This window comes from Phyllostomus discolor, chromosome 3 (assembly GCF_004126475.2).
Source record: "Phyllostomus discolor isolate MPI-MPIP mPhyDis1 chromosome 3, mPhyDis1.pri.v3, whole genome shotgun sequence".
NCBI classification, from domain to species: domain Eukaryota; kingdom Metazoa; phylum Chordata; class Mammalia; order Chiroptera; family Phyllostomidae; genus Phyllostomus; species Phyllostomus discolor.
The window spans coordinates 188,791,777-188,814,961 of record NC_040905.2 but is presented as its reverse complement, the minus strand read 5'-3'; the positions used below and the strand labels follow the sequence as shown (position 1 = coordinate 188,814,961).

At 41.6% G+C, this 23,185-nt stretch overlaps 1 protein-coding gene across 2 annotated transcripts in view; it reads right to left on the bottom strand.

Moving 5' to 3' along the window:
• The window catches only part of PLPPR1 (phospholipid phosphatase related 1), a 235,927-nt gene that overhangs the window by 35,953 nt on the left and 176,789 nt on the right, over positions 1 to 23,185 (bottom strand). For both annotated transcript variants that reach the window (XM_036021978.1, XM_028526465.2), the window contains exon 3: positions 6,829 to 7,017. In XM_036021978.1, the coding sequence (XP_035877871.1) occupies positions 6,829 to 7,017 (189 nt within the window). The remainder of the gene's footprint in view (positions 1 to 6,828; positions 7,018 to 23,185) is intronic.

Here is a 23,185-nt window from a genome sequence, read left to right as displayed (position 1 = left end):
GTTGTGAGGCCAAGGGAAGGGTTTAATAGCTATTTTCTCAGGCCCTGTGGCGCTGGAGCTGAGATAAAATACGGGCAAATCAGATTCTCTGCCCAGTTAAATCCTCTTATCTAAACAGGTTCTCTGCCTTTGAGAGTTTGAGTTCATTGAGGAGGCCGGAGGCCTGAGAGAGTAGTCAGCCAGCGTTTCCAAGTTGGCCAGCATGCATGCTGTAGATTTCTTGGAAATCTACACTTTTAGCTAAATGGTTTTGGACGCAATAAGTGTCCAAGCTCTAATTGTTCCTAAAGATCTAGGACAGTAGTGACCCTGTGCCGTATATCCCCACGTGGCCTTGTCTCAACATGGTGCTGATCTTTTCTGATGGCAAAGCGCATAAGGAGAAATAGGAAATCACAGTCTTTTTTATATCAAGCATACATCATCTCATCCTTCATGCCTTTAGTGTTCGTCCTGCAGTTTGATTGGGGTTGTTGATGCCCAGCCACAGGGATACACAGCACTGTGGGGTGCTGGGTTTTTGTATGGCTGATGTGCTCAAGAATGCAAAGAACACCAAGGACTAGTCTAGGTTGAGCTACTTTTTTAAAAACTGTAATTAGTTTTTAACTTGTTCATGCCACACAAGTTATCCCAGAGGAGTCTTACCATCTTTCAACTCCAGGAAGGAAAGGAAATGGGTTTAAGGGGGAATAAAAAATAAAAACAAAGAATGAAACCAAAGAGCTGCAGTCCTATGAAAACACTCGACCAGGTACAGAGGTGTAAAATTGAACTCAAGAAAAAAAGTCGAGACCTGGGAATTGGGACTCTGACATTTGGAGACTACCAACCAGAATGCTCTTTCTCTAGCTCTCATGAAATATTAGCACTGGAAAGATCTTGGAGATCATTGATCCCAATCCCTCCTTTTATTTATAGATGAGAAATTGAACCCGTGGAAGGACCATGACTTAGAGTCACACTGTTACTGGAGGCAAAGCCGTGCTTGGGATGCTCACTAAGGTCAGGTGAGGCAGCAATCCCAAGTAACCTTAGTAGGATGACTCTGCAAGGTGAGGAGAAGGAAGGATGCACAATCAGAAGCAGGGCCTGTGCTGGCCTAGACTCTTGGTATTTGTGTCCCCCAGGCCCAGTAAAGGCTGCTTTTGGATGAGCCATCTGTCCCCAGGAAGGGACAGAAGAAATGAACACAGCTCCTTGCTGCCAGGCAATGTCCCTGAGCACCGGGAGAACTGTTTTTTTCTGTTCTGATGTTGCTCATTTATTTTCAGATCTTGGGGGAAGATCAAGCACCATCCGCAGGATTCAAAGGCTACACAGGTCTTTGCCATCAATGCATCAGCTATAACCAGCCCTGGTTCCTATTAATGCCCCTCATTCAGGAAGAAAAATTAAAGTGGACCCAATATCTGCCCAGACCTATATAGAACTAGTAGGGACCTCTTGCAAATCATTTGACCTAGTTAAGTGTCAAGTTCTCAACTCAAAAATGAAGGGAATTGGACCGTATACTTTCTCTATGATCTTTGAGATGTCTATTTTCTATTCCACTGGCATGTTGAAAGGGCAAATTAGGCAGGACTGCAGAATATAGGTAAGTTAGAAGATATTATTCTTATCACTCTCATTTAGGGATTATTCCTCAGCACACATGTTGGGGGACTGCCAGCGTTCTTGGTCACATTTTCTCCAGGAGAAGCAAAGGCACAGAAAGTCTGAATCAGGGTTCCATGCTTGTGAGCTTGAGTAGAACCCAGCGCACTGTCCATCGACCATATCACCTCGGCTTCCCGTCGGAGCATTTGGCCTCCTTGCGAATTTGTGCCATTTGGCAAAAGGAGCTGATGGAAGAGATATAATGCAAATTTGTAGCCTGGAGAAGTTTCTGCAGGCTACAAATAAAAGAAGTGTCTTTTAGTATAAAAGACATATAATTTTGCCCAGAGAGAAAAGAAAATTTTTCACACTGGTCTGTTTTACTATTTTTGTTTTTGGCCATGTGTGTCTTTGCTTTTTAGAATTGCCATTTTCTCTTTTTTTTTAAAAAATGTTTTATTGTTATTCTATGACAGTTGTCCCAATTTTTCCCCCTTTGCCCTCCTCCACCCAGCCCACCCACCCATTCCCACAATTATTCCCCACCCGGTTGTCTCTGTCCATGGGCCATTCATACATGTTCCTTGACTAGTCCCTCCCCCTTCTTTCCACCTTCATTCTCCCCTCCCCTCTGGTTGCTGTCAGTCTGTTCCTTGTTCCCATGCCTCTGGTTCTATTTTACTCATTAGGTTATTTTGTTCATTAGGTTCAGAGTCCTGAAACATCAATTTAAAAGAATTTATGCACCCGTATGTTCACAGCAGTGCTGTTTACAAATAGAATGGCCATTTTCAAGTCTTATTAAAGGTTGGTCATTTTACAAGGATCACCAGAAGTACTGGAGTATACAATTTGTTTTAGAAATATATCTTGATTTGAAAAGAATATGCATTCATGTAGAAGTGGGAAGAAATACATAAAGTATTAAAGAGAAGGAAAACAATTAACTGTACTATTAGCATTCAGATAATCACTATAAATTTTAGTTTATTTCTTACCAGTCTTTTTACATATCATTATATATTGGGGTTGTACTGACAACACACACAAGGTATCTTCTTAGGGTCTGTCAAGTATTTAGACCCACAGACAACCACATCCTACATTTGGCATCGGTTCCCTTGGAAGGAACCATAGCTTGCCAACAGGGCAGCATCACGTGCTTGTCATGGTCCAGCAGAGCATTACAGCCCAGGTGTAAGGAGACCACAGACATATAAGAGGATGCAGGAGACGCCTGGGTTAAAAGCCTCATGCCCTATAGAAGTCAATATATGCAACTCCATAGGCATAGCTTCAAAGGTCCCAGAACACACATGCCAAGTTTCCAGGGTCACTACTCTTGGAAGTCAGAGCATGGTACCTCCCTAGGTAACTACAGTTCTCTGAGTCCAGATGCAATTCTCCAATCAGGGGTTAATTTTGTCTAGTAATATAGATACGTATCATCTTTTGTCCTGGGGAAACAGAGCCAGAAAATTAAGAGAAGTTAGAATTCTCTTGTAGAAGGAAAAAAGGTTTCCCTTGCAATACTATATACAATTTTTTTTGCCTTTTAATAATCTTAACAATAAATCACAAGCATATTTCACTGCTATTAAAGGTGTTTCAAAAACATGATGGCCCCATAATGTATGTATACAACCCACTAATATTGTATATTTAGCTAGTTCCAAGTTTTAAAATTTTTAAACTATTGCTGAGATGAAAATCCTGATAAACAAATCTTTGTATTTATGTAATATCATATGATCTCACTTATGAGAGGAATCTAGTGAACAAAATTAACTAATCAACAAAATAGAACCAGAAGCATAGAGTCACGAATAGACTGACAGCGGTAAGAGGGGAAGAGGGAGGGGGGACTGTTGGAAAGAAGGTGAAGGGATTAGTCAAGGAACACATATGCAGGACGCACGGATGTGGACAATGGGATGGGACTGGCTACAGAAGTGGGGTTGGGCTGAAGGGGGGTAGGCAAAGAGGAAAATAATTAGAACAACTGTAAAACATTAAAAAAACCCACCTCTGATTATTTCCTTAACACAAGTTCAGAAAATGGAATTAATGATTGGGTCTGAAGTTTAAAAAGCTCCTACTATATCTTGGAGAAGCGGCTCTTCCGGAAGAAGATGCCAGTTTACACTTTGACTAGAGCGGCGTGAAAGCATCTGCGCTTTCAACAACATGGGCTGTGTTTCAACATCTGTCAGTTTCATATGGGAAAAATGCAGCATTTTTTCAAAGTCCTGTTCTTTGATAATGAAGGAGTTTAGAAATGTTTATATGCATGCAATTTATTGTTTCGCTAATTGTCAATTCTTTTCCTTTCCCATTTTTACATTGGGAAATTCATGTTTTTAAGTATTAGGGCTTTTTACATTTGAGTCTCACGTGCTGCAAACTGTATTGCAGGTTTTATTTACTTTTTTTTTTGGATAGAAACACTCACTTTTAGGTAGACAAATCTGTCCATCCTTTTCTATATGCCTGAATCGACAATCCTAAGCGAGGTTGTTACTAGTGAGGGTGCTTTGTGGGTGTGCATATAGACTTTCCAAGTGTTAGAAATCCATACTTTTCTTTTTTAGTTTTCCCAGCATCTTTTTTAAAGTTTTAATTGTTGTTCAATTGTTGTTCAATTGTTTTAAGTGCAGTTTTCTGTCTTTACTCCCATCCCAGCCCACCCCAGCATCTTTATGATGGAATTACACTGGTCTCCTGGCTGGGGCCAGGTGTGGCCGCCGCTCACAGGAGCTCCGAGACAGCTGCCACCCGTGCTCTGCCGGAAGATGAGGGTGCCCTCAAGCACGGACAACATTTCCCAGACCTCCAAGCAGCACTTGACCTTTGGCATTTCAGAGTATTCTATTTTTAGTCTCTGAAACATTTTACATAGTTATTCATTGTCTATTCCTTGAAAATTTTAAGGAATTCACACTATAGTTATGTGTCCCCAGTAGTATTTTGTGAGATAAATTTTAGACGTGTTTATTCTAAATTTTAGACATTTAGAATAAATGTTTAAACATTATTCTATTGTTATTTATCTATTCAGCTTTTCTACATCTTTTTAAGGCATTGTTAGTAAATTATCTTTTCATAGAATATTATCAACTTTATTGAGGTGTAAGCATTTATTGACACAGAATTTTATATACAATTTAAATAAAAATACAGGGTAGACTTTAAGGGGACTATGTATTTTTGCTTATACATATTTTTTTCTTAACTTTTGTTACTTTACCTTCCTTATATATTAGACTAGCCAGGGGACTGTGCATTTTACTTTTAAAGATTTTATTGATCAATTCAGTTATTTTTTTGATTCACTATTTTTTATTCATACTTTTTATTAATCTATTTCTTTCCTTTCATTCATTTTTTAATAGAAAAAATCTCTACAATTATAATAAATAACTATAGGGAAACCTAAGTTATGCTATTTCCTGGTTTGGGAAGAAGAGAGGAAAATGTTTTAGTAGGTGAATGGATCACTCAGAGATTCACGTCTGAATATGTAAGGAAGCGATATGCTTCTGAGACAGGAAGAATCAGGCTCTGATTCCAGACTCCGGGCCCAGTGCCTCCAGGTAGAGCCACCATTAAACCATTGCAGAGCCCAGTGTGGCCTTCTGGTTTTTTCTGGGGAGTGGAGAGTGTCACCTTTTGAGATACAGGGAAGGGTGTTATTTATGTTTTCTCGTATTCCCAGGCTGGTGACAAAGGATAAGTAAGGCAAAGGTAAGAGGGACACAGAGGCCAGCCTTCCTCTGGGAGAGGGCACACGTCCCATCGCTCTGAAGAGCAGGTGTCGCCAGGGCTCTCAGTGAAATCTCATTCTCTTCAGGCAGAGGACCCTGGAGAGAACAAAAAATAATTTCTAGCCAGGTTCTTTTCTTCCCTACTTCCAAACACTTAGTACATGCTGGACACTGGGCTAAGTCACGTGTGTGAATCATTTTATTTAAGGCTCAAAGCAACTTTATGAAATAGTCACATTATCCCCATTTTTATGGGGGCAGAAGGGATGACAACAGAGCAACTTGCCTAAAGCCGCACAGCCAGGACGTGAATCTAGGTATGTCAGGCTGTAAAGCCTGTGTTATGAACCACTCTGATACAGCACGGTTCATCAGCACCGACCTTAATCCCCATGGCACAGGCTTATCATCTAGCGGGGAGCTGGTCAAGCCTAGGAGCAACGATCAAAATGAACTTAAAGCATTATGATTCATTATGGTCCCACATTACCTTTCAAAATTCTATTCTATTTCTCATCTTAAAAGTAAGCCAAAAATTTGCATAGAGAATAATACTTAAACTGAATATCTGAGCAATCAGTATAATCCTCAGCATGCCAGTAAGTATTTTTATTGCTGCCCCAAAAAGGAAGGAGAGGGAGAGGGCAGGGTGGGGGGGGGGTGGGAGGAGGGAGAGCTGGGGAGGCTATTAGAAAAGAAGAGGGGAAATGAGCACTGAGATTACATCCCAGACAATCTGACCTTGCAGCATGTTTAGACACAGAAATGTATATTTTAAAGCCCTCACAAAGTCATTTTAAAAATTAAAATGTCTAAGTGTTGAATCACTTTACCAGCTAATCCAGATATGTGAGATTTATGCTTTGAAACAGTCTCCCTAAAGGATCGTCTGGCCTTTTTGTTTTGTGGCCTCACGAGAGAAAAAAAAAAAAGAAATAAATGAAGGTAAAGTTACAACTTAATTGAATGTGATGTCATGTGAACAGAGCCAGAGCCATCAAGAATGAATTACAGGGAACTTCAGGTCAAGCGATTTCTCTCATCCCTGGCCCCTCTGGAAGTGCAATCAAAACAGCAGGAGATACAGGCCCGGGGGAGTCTACTCCACTCGGATCTGAGGCTTTATATCAACACCGGTATTTACATTCCAGACCTCTTCTTCATGCACCTGACCCACTGTATATTCTTCCAGAGCACGGTAGCTCTTCTTAACACATTAGCCAGGATTTATGGCATTCACACATGCTTTACCACACATTCAGATACCAAAGAGCAAGTCACTTGTAAAAGACAAGACCTATTTTAATGAGCTTTTAGGCAGAGCTCCAGTCACTCTGTTTTGGCTGAAACAGGACACCCCTGATAAGGCCAATGCTGAATGCCCAGAAAGAGGGGCAAGAGGAGCAAAGGCAGAATGTTATTTTAGCATCTGACAACAAAGAAGGAAATCTATTTCTGTACTTACAATAGCAGTTGGGGTGGCAGCCAGCACACAATAGAGCACCAGAGGGGTGATGAAGCTTTCTTCCTCTGTCCCGGGGTAAGGCTTCATTAAGTCTCCGTCCTGACAGAAGAATCCTTGGATATGCACCTGAAAAGTGTCAGTGCATTCGAAGTAGTAGGCAAGCAGCACTGTCCCAGCCATGATGACAAGCTGAAAATACAGCATGGCCACACAGAGACATTAGCAGGGCTTCGCCCCTCAGAGCACAGTCCCTCCATCACCCCGGGCGGCGGCGGCTCTCCTGGTATTGGTGTTGGCGAGTGTGTGCGTGCCTGGCTCAGCATGCTCTGGGCTCGGGGAGTGAGTGCTCGCTTGTCTGCCTTGTCACATCTGTTATCTAACCCTTCCAGCAACTAGTGCACAGCTCCCCGCTGAGAGGCACACCACAGGAAGGCTTGCAGAGCGTCCCAGCCTGTGCTGCCACCCTCTCGGGGGATGCGTGGGAACCAAAGCAGTATTTCCATCCAGGCCAGAGGTGAAAAGTCAAAGATCAGTGGCATCAGAACTGGCAAGAAGTATATACATGAGAGCTGTTCATGAGAAATTTCATAAACTATGAGAGATAGACTTACCTTATTATCAGTATAAAATATCAGAGGCAGGGAGATCACGAATGAATGAACAAGTAAATAAACGAGTGAACGAAAAGGGAAGCTAAAGCCTGGAATTGAGCTTTATGTCCAAGGAAATTTTCAGAACACACCCTAAATTACTGGCAGGGATGAAAACAACACAGGTGTCCTACATCACTTATACCATTTATTCTTTTCCAAAAGCTTTTGCCTTTATTCTAAAATGCTTTCCACTAGTAAATCAAGGACTCTGCTGCTGATCACACCTTACTAGAAGGTTAGACATAAAAAGGGACTCAATTCCTCTTTAGTTTGGACTCAGAAATATCCCGGATACTCACCACGGTTTAGATGTTGCCTGTACTAGGTAGGAGCTGAGGGTATATGGAAACACCAACATTATATTTCTCATTTGGTTTTGGAAGAAACTGAAAGGCCAAGATAAGACCATGGTGATAAAGGTAGATAGAGAAGGTCTGTGAGGTTAGGACATTACAGAAAACTAGGCTGGAAGAGATCTCGGAGCTCTTCCCGTCTAACAGCCTTGTTTCGCAGATGAGAAACCGAGGCCCAGCCGGGGCAGCTGCCCTCTGACCCATCATCAGCACGGGAGCTGCCCGCGTGCGCAGGCTGAGCGTCAGCGAAGCGGGGAAACTCACGTGGAGACAGACTATGTTTAATTGTTGATTGCTTTAAAGTTTCAATGTCATCATTATGGGAAAAAAGTCGGAACTTGGGGAGATGTCTTGGTACATCGTTTATGGCTTAAAATTGTTTTTACAAGAGGGGACCCCAAAAACCAGGAATTATCTTCTGGAGGGTGGGCCCCAGGAGTACTGGCTTCCCCTGCTTGGTGAGTGTTCTGGGAACCCATCTGTATCAGCGTATCAGCCAGCATTGTTGTCAGAAGCTACATTTGGTTTAGGGAATTTTTTTTGAAGCCTTTTTCAATGTGTTTGCCCATTTCATGAGGGGTGATTTACAAGCACACCTGCCCACACCACACTGAGTGTCCAGCAGTTTTTGACCAAAACCAGCATGACCCCTGCCCCACCTTCCCTATTCACCCAATCTCTTCCCTGAGTGACATTTTTTCTGTTTCCCCGGATGAAAAAAGTCCTCAAAGGGAAATGTTTTGCTGATGTGGAAGGGGTGAAACAAAAAATGGCAGACGCACTAAAAGGCATCAAAATCGACGAGTTCAAAAACTGTTTTGAGTAGTGGAAAAATGTCCTGATAAGTGGAGGATGACTAAAGTTTAAACATGTAAGGATAAATACACATTTTTTTATAAATAAATTCCATTTTTGAAGGGTCCTCCCTCGTATTTGGAAGTACATAAGGGGCAGTAGGGGGAAAACCATAATCTTTTTGGTGTTTGAGAAGTTCTTATTCTAGCCTTGGAATGAATAACCCAAGGTCATAACTAGCTAGTGTTAAAGCCAGACTAGAAACACACATTTTCTCATCCCAGGGGAAAAGCACCTACATTGTGGCATGAGAATTGCACCCTGCTCAAAAGGGTAGAGAGTTGCAGGGAGGCAAAGCAGGTTAATCCTAATGCAGGGAGGAACTATCTGGCATTTTCATCCATTTTCCTTTTCACTTATTTAGCCACAATATTGAAGCAGAGACTTCAACTCTGCCCTCCTCCACCCCACTCTCTGGAACCAGGCACAGCCTCTATTTTTGATATTATCTCTGCAGTTCTTTGTCACCATCGCTGAAAGCATCGTTTTCTTTAAGGGTCACTTGGATTAAGAATCCTCCCCCATTCATCTGCTTTCCCTGTTTCACTGCCTTTCCTGCCTAGCTCACAAGGTTTGGGTATCTCCAGTTGTAGTGTGTCTCAAGTACCAACTCCTGGCCACTCTGCTGTGAAGGTCTTTTGGCCACCTTTGTCACCAGCTTTCTTTGTCTCCAGGTAGGACACAAACCGTTCTTTCCTCCCACTATCCCTCATACACAACTTGTTTCTGGCTCTACAAGGATTATATTTTTCTATGATCTGGCATGCTCTCCCCTCCCGAGTGACCTTCTGTCACATTTGTAGCCATCCCATCCTGTCTGGCTGCTCCCATGTGTATGTCTGCCTGAGGTTTGCTGGCAGCACGTGTACATCACCGACACTCAGCCACCCCTGCTGTTTCAAGCATTTGGTTTACAGCTTTCCTTTTTAGCAGCAGAGACTTGGATAAATATGCTTCCAACAAGAATGAGACACAGTTGCTCCAAAGCTGCCCCGGCTAATGGGTACCCTTGCCAGACACTAGTTTATAAAGTCAAGGGCATGAAGTTTCTATTTCTTTTGTGCTTGACTGGTCAACTGAGTTGACCTGATGGGAGGAAATCTAGCCAGCTGACCTGAATGTTTGGGAGCTGAGATAACACTGGGATTCCAAGAGTGTGGGGGGCTCTGTATTTGGAGCTGTCTGTCTCCCGCACAGGGCTGATCTAGAATTCCTGTGTCTACCATCCCTGTGGCTGGAAACCCCTTTGTCCCTCTCTTGGCCTCATCAGCCCTTGGGAGACATATGCTTGGAGAAAAGCAGAATCTGTGAGGGCTTTATAGAAAAAACAAAGATAGCACCTAGCTTCCTCCATTGAGGAAGAGTTATTACCATATATTTCTGTGCCTCTGTGTTACCATTTTTTAAAAAAGGGAAAGGTGAAAATGAAGTAAATAAAAGCAAAACTGTACATACACATGTACATATATGTATACAAGTTCTGTCCAGAAAAAGGCCAGCCATTGTTAATATAACGAGAACAGTTTGTATGACCTCAGTGTAACCTTACAGCCAAGGAGAGCGGACTGGAATCCACATATGTAAACAATGGCAACCTCATTGTACTAGTCAGTGGGGGCAGTAGACACTGTTGAGTGAGCATGTGTACTGTGTGGCCATTGTATTCAAAATGACTGAGCAAGTACAGCAATGAATCTGCATCACATTTTGCAGATTAAGCTTGAACATTCCTCAGCAGAAACTATTCAGATGATTCAGAAGGCCACAGCTATGGCCAACTGGTGATTGGCGGCTTCATCACAACACACTCGATCATGCATCATGTCTCATGCAGAGTTTTCTGGTGAAACATCATATCACTCAAGTGACTCAGCCCTGCTATATAGCCCATATTTGGTGCCTTGTGACTTCTGGCTTTTCCCAAAACTAAAACCACCTTCAAAAGAGAAGAGATTTCAGACCACTGAGGAGATTCAGGAAAGTACCATAGGGCAACTGATGGCGATTGGGAGAACTGTGTGAGGTCCCAAAGTACCTACTTTGAAGCAGACTGAGATGTCATTGTCCCATGTACAGTGTTTCTTGTAACTTGTATCTTCTTCAGTAAATGCCTGTATTTTTCATTGTATATGGCTGGATACTTTCTGGACACACCTCGTGTATACAGTGTATATATGTAAAACGACTCAATAGAAAAGAGAGTAGAAACTTTTAGAACATAGAACTGTCTTAAAACATCAAATATATGAAAATCAACAATGATGACACCAGAGGAGCCAAGGTCATATGCCTAAATTTGAAATTTTGAATAGCTGCTCGACCAAGTTCATCCTGAAAGCAGGATCCAGAGAGAACTGCATGCATAAGTGAGTGAATCAATTAATTGCAGGGCATGGAGTGAAGAACAGGGAAGCTTGGGGACTCAGGGTGGTAGAGGTAGGTGGGAACTTGGGCAGCTTATGGGACAGATGACCTGTTGGCATGAGTCACTCTGCCTTTGCTCCGCATGAGCAGCCAGAAACCCCACCCTGTCATTTCCAAGCACTCCTCAGACTCCCTAGAGAGTCCCCAGTAATTTCAGAGATTCAGCGATGCAAAAACAGAACAACTCGGATTTCGATTTCTTCACTGTGGAACATTCTAATGAACGCATATTAAAAAGAAGCTTATGGATCTGGACTATTATGCTAAGTGAAATAAGCCAGAGAAAGAAATAAAACACCATATGATCTCACTGATATGTGGAATCTAATGAACAAAATAAACTGACGAACAAAATAGAAGCAGAGGCATGGAGGCATGAAACAGACTGACAGCTGTCAGAGGGGAGGGTGTTGGAGGGACTGGATGAAAGAAGGCGAAGGGATTAGCCAAAGAACATGGATGTGTACCTCGTAGGCAACAGTGTGGTGACAGCCTGAGGGAATGCGGTGTGGGGACTGAGTGGAGGTGGGCAAAGGGGGAGAAAATGAAGACAACTGTGATAGTGTCAATGGTAATATAAAAAATAAAACTTATGTATTTACTGCAGGAGGAGAAACACGTGGATTCCGCTTCAGGAGCAGAGACATCTGCCTCTCGGCATTGAGGACAACGCGCTATTAGCTGTCAGCATCTGCCCTTCTTCCTCCCTGTTTCGGCCGTGATGCACCCCCGTCAGGTTTACACCACTGGTGCCAGCTGGCACATGTGCCATCTCAGTTGCCTTCTCCAGCCCCATTTAGGGATGCATGGAGGGAGGCCATAATGTTGGTGTCACAGGAGCAGATGGTGAGGCTGTGCTGGACCCAAGTGCTGGGGGAAGGGTGGAGATGTCAGTGTGAAAGGCGCAGCTATGGCTGGGGCGGGGGCGGTTAATGAGGTGTAAGGAGCTCACGTACCAGGGATTTCCCTCAGCTGTCTCTTTCTAAGAATGACCATCGATGTATATGAAAATGCATCAATTCCTGATCATTCCGCAAGGATTCAGAAGGCAGAAACCAGTAATATTTGAAATCTAGCTTCTCAGGGTTGAGAGCACTGTGTTCCTACTCAGATCTGCTTTGTGTGGCCATCTGAACTTGAAAAAGCCATGACAGCCAATGGACAGTGATATAGAGGAAAAATAAATAAGCTGGACATGCAAAGTCAAGAGACCAGAAGGGCTGGGGAGAAAAGACAATTTTGGTTCTGGTGGTTTTTCGGTTTCTCGCTTTAGTTTATGCTGAGGCCTGTCTATGCTTCTTGGGTTTCACAGGATTCCCTTTTGTCCTTATTTTAAAAATTCCTTTTTGCCTTCACATAATGCAATTGATTTTCTGTCCTACAAATCTAAAGAGCCATAGCCAAAACAACCTCTGCTGTTCTCCAGGTCATAGTCCTCTAGGGCTCTGGAACAGAAGCTCTGCCCTAGATCCACACCTACTCTCAGGTTCACCTGCCCCAGTGTCTGGCTTCTTTGTAGGAATGAACATCCCCGGGCAAGCCACAGGGATAACAAGTGGGCTAGTTGAATGCCGGTCATTAGACACTGACACCAAAGGCATCACTTCCCTCTTACAGAGGAAAGGGAGAAGGGCGTAGGCGTGAGATCAGAGCCTTGGCTATGCATCCACTCCAGTCAAATCCACTAAAGAAAATCTTTGGAAATCTGATTGCCCACACATCCAGAATAGTTAGCCCTATTCAAGGGCTTCAAAGAAATGAAGACTTGTGTCATTTCTGACAGGTGAGACGGATGTGGTAGACTTATTAAGTGAATAAGGAGGTCTGAGGGGGTGGGAGCAGGATGAGGGGAGGAAAATCTCATTAATCTGGGGCCTTCTCAATTTTTAAAGAGCCAGTTGAAGAAACGACACTTGTACTGTAATTTCAAAAGGAAATGTAATTTTCTTACCATCTTTAAAATTTCCTTCATTAATAATCAAAAGATGCTTCCCGTAAAAGAGATATGGATTTAATCAGCACACAGCCTCTGGGTGAGCTATCCCTGGTGTCACAAGCAAATGCACAAGCCTTGTGGTGGGATCATCGTTACTGCAGTCTTTGCTTTCCAGCTGAGCGCTGAACTGGCTTCGGGGAGTCTGGTTTGTCTCTCTGCCCGCAGAATGGCTTTCTAAGTGGTCCTAACAAATCATGTTGGGTCTGGGGCCTACTCTGAAGACAAAAGAGAACTTTGTTGTTACTCCCTTTGGCCTGTCCGTGTTATAGTAATGTTCACTTTAAAATCCTGTATGTATGATGTTGCAAGTAAGGTTACTTAAAGTTTCTTAAGAACTCCAATATTATAAGACGCACTTTTCACCCCCCAAATTTGGGAGGAATAATGGTTGTTAATGCTGCTGTTGGGTTCTGTTTACATTTACATTGGTTAAATATTATGTTATTTATGTTATTAAATATTTTACCACAGTTTTTGCCTCAAAATTTTTTTCCTATTTTCCTTCTCTAAAACCTAGGTGCATCTTATGGTCCAAAAAATACGATAATCTTGGAACAATAGGACAGAAGAGGATATTGGCCCAAGAAAAGTAATTGTCCGAGTCATTACAGATCCTCTAAAACCAGATTGAGTTCAGTGGAGGTCCATGGTATACTTGACCCTGTACTTGCCTTATTTGGGTGGGGGGAGGGCATGTCATATGGAACACTTCGACACAGAACACTGCTCCAGAAGTCTTCCTTGAGCACCTGTGCACAGTGATGGACTGTCTCACTTCTCACTTTGATAGCTCCCTGGGAAACCTAACGTGATCCCAGCGCTCACAGTTTTGAGTAGCCAGCCCTGATTTCTGTGTGTCTCTCTCCACTATGCTGTGAGGCCCTAAGGAAAAGAAACATTCAGATTTGTAACTCTAGTGTAGCACAGGTATGTTGTAATGGGTATTTAGGAGATACCAGCTGAATGAATGGATGAGATTCTAAAGTTTATTATACTCAGAGCACTTCTGGCATCTGTTCGAGAAACATATAACCTGAAATTGTTTAAGACATCTTATTATTATATTGGTCAAAACAAAAATTTTGAATGTAAATCAGTGTGTTCTGAACAGTGATCTCTGGCATGCAAGATCTTAATAGGAGCTTTGGGAAGAAATAGAGAGGGAGATTTGTGGTAAAAATGAAAAAGTTGTAATCATCTTATTTTAAAAAAATAAGGGATGTTTTCACTGACCTACTATGTTATGGTTTTAAAAGGATAGTAAGTATATATAATCAGTTTATATTAAATATTAAAATCACAGTTATCTTTTAAATAAAAATTATTGAGACTTCCTATTTGTTATTTATAACATGGATCCTCCTCTTACCATGACCCTTTAAATTACAGAACTATTTGAGTAAAAAAGGCACAATAAATGATTTCATGACTCTAAATTAGAATTAAAACATAGAACACTGAGTATTCTGCATGCCATATATAATGAATGTTAAAGATTCAAATTGAAAAAGAAACTAAGAAAACAAGGTAGAGCTTCCTGTTCCCTTTGAAATAATTTTCAACATAAGTACTTAAGGTACAATTTTAATTTCCCTACCAGAAAGGACTATGATTCCTTTTTTTCTTCCAAATATGTTGCTAAGTTTCTTGGGAATTAGGCAAATGAAAAGAAAAGCAAAACATTCTTCCAAACTAACCAGTTTGTTCTTCTTTCTAATTAAAACAGGTAAATCTCAACGTTCCCAAAATTTTAGATGTTCTCATTTTCCTTTTAAAATTACCAGGGAGGGATTTGCCCTATTTCCCTTAAAATTACTGGGTAAGTTGCCTCTATAACAGTGCCCCTCCCAAACACATTAGAAGATGCTGCACCAATGAACACAGACCCGATCCTCACTCAGACTCCTGGAGATCGTCAGGTCACAGGTGCTCAGGCAGGCACCTGCTTCATTCTGGCTGCATCTCAGCAAAGCCAATTATCCTGGTGAAAGCAGTTGTGTGAGCACCTCGGTTCATTTAGCTTGTCAGGTGTGTCCCTCTGTGGGAGCAACATTTTGCACCAATGGAAATGTTCTACATCTGTACTGCCAACATGGCAGCCACCGGCCATGGGTGGCTATCAAGCCTCTGAAATGTGTCTCCTGAAACCAAAGAGTAGACTTTTGGGTCTTCTTTCATCATAATTCATTTAAATTTAAATAGCCACACGTGACTAGGGGCTACATACTGGACAGTGCATGATGGCTTTGCATGAGTAGGGTCGTGCCAGGAACCAAACATCAATTCGAACCTTTTAAAAAATTATAAAACACTCGAACACATAAAGGTATAAACTGAAAAACATATCATCAGAACTTAACTCACTAGAGATTAATCACTACTGACTGTAGTAATTACTTATTTTTCTAGACTTTCCCCTCCATATAAACAATCATGAGTACATTTTAAAATACATAAAGTAGAATCACACTACACATGCTGTTCCACAGCTTGCATTTCTCGACATAGTTCGATCATCTTCCTAAGTTAGGTGAGTCAATAAATATTCCCCCCTCTTCTTATTTCTCTTTTCACTAAGCCAGTCACATTTTTGTCATTGCCTGTTAGGGACTTGTGATTGACACAGATTTGTTCAGGGACCAGCTTCACCTTTAGGGTTAGCATGCTGGGTGTACCAGGGGTGCCTTCTCAGGATGGAAGATGACAAGGAGGTGCAAACTCAAAAGAGAAGAGCTTTGAATTGCAGGCAGAAATTGTTAACATTATTTACACTCAGAAGGAAACCACTGATGGTTTTTGAACAGGAAAGTGACACAGCAAACCTGTCATTGAAGAGGGTGACCTTGGCAATAATCTATATTAAATGGGAGCAGAGACTTCCTTGTCGGAGAAATCAGAATTGGCGTAATTGTTTGTTAACAGGTCAGTTAACAGGTGCTCAGGGTATCACTAATACCACTGTGCCGTAGCATTTCCAAAGCAAGCTCACAAAATCCTCTTTCATCCTCTCATGCACAGGAGAGTAGCAGTAAAACATTGTGCATTGTATGTTTAGTTTTCAATTACTATTGTGAAGACATGAAGTAATTGCTTCATTAAACTTTTATTGCTAAACTATTATGTGCCAGGCATTAGGAAATACCAGTGCACACAGTGAAGTCCCTGTTCACATGGGGGAGGCCTTCAAAGGAGGATATTTGTGGCTGAGGAAAATAAGAAGTTTACTTTTGAACATAAAAATTTTGAGATGCCTACTAGACATCCAAGTGAAATGTCAAAGAGGCAGTCAGATGTATGAGTTGGAGATACATTTGGGGAATCAGAGTATCTGATCACCTAGTGCATCAGCAAACATAGAGGAGAGGAGTCCAAGAAATAAGATGAATGAGTAAGATACTGAAGACGGTGATGACCAGAACACAGTTGAAGAGAAAGGAATCATGAGCCCAGAACTAGAATCTTCAAAGAATGGGGAAGGGGTGGTCTGAACTTTGTATAACTGCACCAAGGAGGCAGAGTTAATGGTACTGACTGATGGCCTGAGTTTCCAAGTAAAGTGATTTTTAAGGTGAGTAGGACAATTGTCTAGAAGAGGCAATGAGGAGCACGGATACCTACTATGTCTCCAAGCCCAGTAGAACAAGGGTGTGGAAAATAAAACATGGCCACCTGGGAGAGCTCTAAGGAAGCAATATAATTGAGAAAGCCAAACTCACAGTAGAAAGAGGAAGGAACTGTTTAGACAAGGTTACAAAGATAAAGGACTTGACAGATGACAGACTTGTGAGTTTTGGAGTTCACAGGGCAGCAATTTAGGTGGTTGAGGAGAGTGGGAGATGGAATCAATTATAGATGGTGCTGTGTGGACACGAGAGGCCACAGGGTGAGACATGACCTAGAGTCCTTGTTTTCTGATTGTGGTTAATATAGACAGAGACAGAGGGCATAACAGAATTAGCCCCAGTGTTCTCTGAGGCAGATTAATGGGGCTGTTTTGAAAAGGAAGGGACAGAGAGCTCTTCTGGGTTGTGTTGTAAATTAAAAAATAATAAGCCTTTGAGTGCTATTGCAGGAATGTGATCACTTAATAAATGTATTTATCATAAAATTCTAAGTGGTGGCAGTTTAGCACTAGCCATCTCTAGGCAGCAGGGATTCAACCCTTACACAACATGTGTATGCTGAATGTTCGCTATTTCCTAGGCATGGGAAAGGAGGAAGAGAAGGGAAAGCAGTCATCTCTAGGCAACTTGTGTCCTTAAATGCAGCTGTGCCTGTTGTGTAGCAGGGGACAAGCAGAGACCTGGCAGTTTTGAAACCCTTTCTTGCTCTTTGGGTTTCCAAGAGATGCATCCCTTCCTTTGTCTCTAGAGCAGAAGAGGCTGGTTGTCCACTTCTCCAAGTACTCCTGTGTTGGACATTTGTGGCTTAGAAATGCCCGTACCATCTTATAACAAGCACGCAGGTAGGACCAACATCTTCAAAATGTGGAGGGCCTAAACCCATCCCCCATACCTAACCAGGGTTCCTTTCTCGCGTGTTTTTAAAGAAATGAGAAAAAAAATAGTAGTTTTAAGTCAACAGAACCAAAATGACCAAAACATGCCAAACGAGCCACCCTTTTCCATCCATTATCACGACAGACAGTGCCAGTAATTCCCGGGACTCTTTCCTGTTGAACCCAGTTGGGTCTTCACATCCCTTTCCACAGAATACTCCAGACAGTCATTACCAATTGATTAGACCTGGGCCACCCCTGATGACCTAAGGAGCACCACCTTTTCAGATATATAAAGTGGGTCCTGAAACAGGATAGACTACCACAAGGTTTTGAGCACACGCTAGAATGATTTCTGTGCTCCTTCAAAGCCCTCCACACTTCTGAGACAAGAAAACCAGTTCCAAAATGTCGTCTCCAGAGGAGAGGCACACAAGAGGCAATCAAGCACGACATGTGGCCAGATACCTGCTCATGAATGGTTGATTTTAATTTGGGAGGAAGCCAGTAGCTTCAGTAAAGATGGCTACTTCCTGCTCCAGGGAAGGCCCACACTCTGTCATGTGATAGTGTTGCCTTATCATGGAGTCTGGCATGAAAATTAATGCAATCATGGTGATTCAGACCTTTGAATGGAGCAAAGGTTTTTTCCCTTCTAATCTTCCGTGAGGTTGTCTTGAAGTGTATTTCATTAGAAAGATGCTATTATACACCCCCTAACAATCCTAAGACTGCCTTTCAACCTGAGTCTTTGCCTGGGAGAGGCTTTCTTCACTTTGTCTTTGAGAGGAATGTCCAGCTATATGGTCAACCACACAAGCGCAGAGCTTGGAGTCATCTGAACAGTTTGAGAGAGGCAGATACTGAAGAGATACAGCATTTTTGTGCTCATGTTCTCTCTAAAATGTATTCAAATAAGAGCAGGAATTAAGCTGCTTAGAGATTTGAATTAGAGGAACAGTGGTTCTAATATACATGATAGGGGGAAGGCTCCCGGAGCGCACAATCTCCTGATTCTTATGAAAAATTGTCACTCTCTGAATCTATTCTTGACTGGAGGTTCTGCAAAGTAATCTAATACTTTTATACTGTTGGATTGATTTTTGTTCCATTTGAAATGATTATTCCATCTAAAAACCTTCTGAGCATAGCACAATGCATAATCTGTATCATTTAGCACTCTAAACCCTCTGCAGTGCTACTAGGGGTCTTATGACTGAGCGTGCCTTGTCAATGGAAATTTATTCACTGACATGTGAAATTACTTTAGAAGATACATTTACAGCATTTGACCTAAGTCATGCATGTTGAGCTGAAAAGGTTCAGGAACTTAGTTGTATTCTTAGGAGGAAGTTAATAATTGTTTCTTATTAGGTACTTTTTCATTCTTGACTGCTGCCTCTGTCTTTTTACCTTTCACCTTTGGCCTTAGAGGGTAGCAAGGGTCTTAGAAGGTAGAAAGTCCAGTGTGTGAAAGCTCATTTTCATGGCACCTTTGATGTCAGAACTGTCATAACTAGAGTGTGCAGTCAGGGTGCTGGTCTGAGCTCCATCCACTGTCACTTCCCAACCTGCATTGTCACCCTCTTAGGGTCTCTGAAAGTAGATTCTGAGTAACTGTTGCTATATGAGCTAAACCAGGCTTAGCCGAACCTATTCATAGGCAATGGCTCCTTTGTTTTTATGAAGGAGGACTGAAACTGGGAATTATTCCCCGGGAATGAGAAGAAAATGTTTAGTTGGATGTACTTAAGAGGAGGTTGTATTCAATTAGCATGTTCAAAGGTGTGGGAGATAGAATAGCAACAATCATGCAACTTTTTTTTAAAGATTTTATTTATTTATTTTTAGAAAGGGAAGGGAGGGAGAGAGAGAGAGAAACATCAGTGTGCGGTTGCTGGGGGCCGTGGCCTGAAACCCAGGCATGTGCCCTGACTGGGAATTGAACCTGCGATGCTTTGGTTTGCAGCCTGCGGTCAATCCACCGAGCTATGCCAGCCAGGGCTCAATCATGCAACTTTAATTCCTAAAGATCTTCAAGGAGCACCCTAAGTCTGAAAGATACACCCACCTGGGAGCCTGTAAAAAATCAGTGCAGACCACTGCATTCCCTCAAGTGCCTCAAGTGCCTCGAGACAACCATCAATAACAAGGAGTGCCCTCTAAATTGCCATGTAGTAAATCCAAACCCCATTAAAAACTGAAAACACTTTTCCTCATAAATATCTCTTTAGAGTCCCTTCCCTCCCTTATGAGGGCTGTAAAAATCCTCTTCTTTGACATTACAGGTGAGGGATGGGCTGATGGAAGCACCCAGTTAGGTCATCTAGAAGCCTGAGGCAGGAGGACTGAGAGCGAGTTGGAGTTGCCTTTGTGTCCCTTATTTTTTGTGTTTTTCTGTGTCTTGTTGGAGAATGTTCTCTGGAGGCCAGATTTCTGAATCTAACTGTATAAAGGGTTTGACTCCAGATGACATATAACTGGGCTCTCCCTCCTTGTAGGATCTGTTGTCCATGGTTTCAGGAAGCAGCTCTGCTGCATCTTCGGAGAGTCCTTGTCACTGCAGCAAAAGCTTCATTTGACATGATTATAAGTGGAGGCATAAAAAGCATTTGTGTGTTCCCATTTGCTCTGCACCTCTGCCTTTGTCAGGAGAATGCGCCTGGGTTAGCCTGCTGCGGGGAGCCATAAGATACATGGAGGAGAGTCAAGTCACCCCAGTGACAGCCAACTAACCCACAGAGATGTGTGACCCCCAGACAATAGCTGGCCAGCTCTTAGGCTCATGAGTGAGCCCAGCCAAGCCCAGGAAACCTGCCCAGTAAGGTCTAAACAGCCAACTACAGACTCATAAGCTAAAGAAATGATCACTCTTTCACACCATTGAGCTTTGGAATGCCTTGTTGTGCATCATTATTGTGGCCAAAGACAGAGGACACAGCCACTTTGTTTTACTGCTAAGGGGTAGTACATCTCAGTGACGAAGGCACCTGACTCTGGAAGCCCTGAGCTTGGATTTGAATCCTGCCTGTGCCAGTCATTGACCTGGGGAGAGTCACTTAAACTCTCTATATTTTGGTTTCTTCATCTGAAGAAAATACTATCTACCAACAAATGGCTGATGTGGTGATTAATTGGACTAATTACATATGAACAACATAGTCTCTGGCATATAATAAGCACTATACATGTGCTTTTATCACTCGCTGTTAGAATGACCTGCACTAACAGAAAAAGAGCTGAGTGGTGTCATCCTGCATGTGCCACAGCCTGCCTCGTCCTAATTAGGGATGCTAGGGTCTGGGTTTTGTTTGTTTGTTTGTTTAATTACATGAGATGCTGCTGCTTTATCTTGGTGGACAATCGGTTTTACTAAATTTGGCTTCATTTCTTCTCATTACTTTGGAGTTAATCTCTACCATATCTAGGGACATTTACTGAGATTTCTGTCACTTGATAAATGTCACTTGCCACCCAGCCTTCAGTACTTATGCATTTTTCCTTGTGTATACATTGTTTTTTAAAATTTTTAAAGGATGTGACAAGGGCAAACAGAGGCTTGTGGTCAAGTAAGTATTTGACCCAGAGTTAAGACAGTATAGTTTTAAATAACCTAATACAACCTTGCTTTTTAGTCTTCCTTATTTGAAATTTTCATTTGTTTAGAATAACACAGTAGATTGATATTCTTCACCCCTTTCCTTATATTTTGAATCTATGTCAACAAGTGTCAGTTGAAAGCTACTTGGAAAGTTCCTTGGTTTACATACTCTATTCTTTCTCTGGACCACGTGATTATAGACTATTGGAATGGGAAGACACTTCAAAGACTATCCAGTCTATCTTTTTACAGATGAGGAAAACAAAGCTCAGATAAGCTAAGTAACTTGTTTGAGGTTTCAAAACAATTTAGCAGAAGACCCTGGTTAAGAATACAGCGCTCTCAAAAAAAAAGAAATACAGTGCTTTTCCGAATCCAAGGGCCAGCGGGCCTGTATATTTTAATTCAATATTTTATATGTTAAAATATATAGAGTACATGTGTAAGTTAGACACATAGTAACAAAAGAAATATCCAAACAAATCACCCAATTTTATTTCATTTTATTTAAAGATTTTATTTATTTACTTTTAGACAGAGGGGAAGGGAAGGAGAATGAGAGGGAGAGAAACATCAATGTGTGGTTACCCTTCACACGCCCCCTCCTGCAGGCCTGGGCCGCAACCCAGGCATGTGCCCTGACTGGGAATTGAACCGGTGACCTTTTGGTTCGCAGACAATCACTCAATTCACTGAGCCACACTGGTCAGGGCAAATCACCCAATTTTAGAAGTAGGACACCATCAATGCTATAGAGGCTTCCTATCTATGTATCTTTCATCTCAAACTACCGTACTCTGTTGCATCTCTAGCCTACTGCATTCCCCAAAGAGGTCACTACTTTCCCAAATTTTATATTTTTAATCTTCTAGCACATTTGTATGTTTCCCTAAAAAAATACATATTTAATAAAAATGTCATCATACCATTGCGAAGTTGTTTTTCACTTAACATTAAGTTCTAATATCTATCCATATTTTTTTACATATATCTGAGGTTCATTCATTTTCACTGTTTAAATTGATTGTTGTTGGGGATTTATTGTGCTATTAGGGGATTGTAATAAGCAATCTTGATCAAGTCTATAGGGGCATGTGTAAGGTGTTTAAGATTCCTTTGGAGTATGAGCTTGGGAGTGGAGTTTCTGGATCATAGGATAACATACATGTTCAACTTTGTAAGACAATCCAAAATTGTTTTTCAAAGTGCTTTTCCATTTTCCATGTCCATCAGCATGTTTGAAGTTCTCATTCTTCACAAGATCTGCAATCCTTGGTGTAGTGAGCCTTTCAGTCTAGTAAATATACTACGAGTAGGTAGATACACTGTAGTCTTAACTTACACTTTCCTAACTAATAAGACTAAACATCTTATCAAGTTTATTTTTGTGTTTCCTTTTCTATAAAATGCCTATATATATCATTTTTGCATTTTTATATACATTTTTTGGTATTGTCTTTTTTAAAAAAATATTTTATTTATTTTTAGAAAGGGAAGGGAGGGAGATACAGAGAGAGAAACCTCAATGTGCGGTTGCTGGGGGTCATGGTCTGCAACCCAGGCATGTACCCTGACTGGGAATTGAACCTGCGACACTTTTGGTTCACTGCCCGCACTCAATCCACTGAGCTATGCCAGCCAGGTGGTATTGTCTTTTTATTTTAATTGACTTGAAGTAGATTTTAATAAATTTTGGACACCAATCTTTTATGTTACATAAATGGCAAATGTATTCTCTCAGGTATTAATTTATCTTTTTACTTTCATTATGGAATCTTATGATGAATATAATTTCTTGGTTTTAATATTTTGTTTAGTATGGTTTGGGCTCCATCAAAGGTATATTTTGCTGTATGTCAACAAAGAAAAGAATATATACAAATAATTGACTACCTAGTCAATTTTACATCTAAAATGAACTAAAAACAATTACTTCATCAGTTATAACCCCTTTATGGTGATTAACTCAAGCCAATG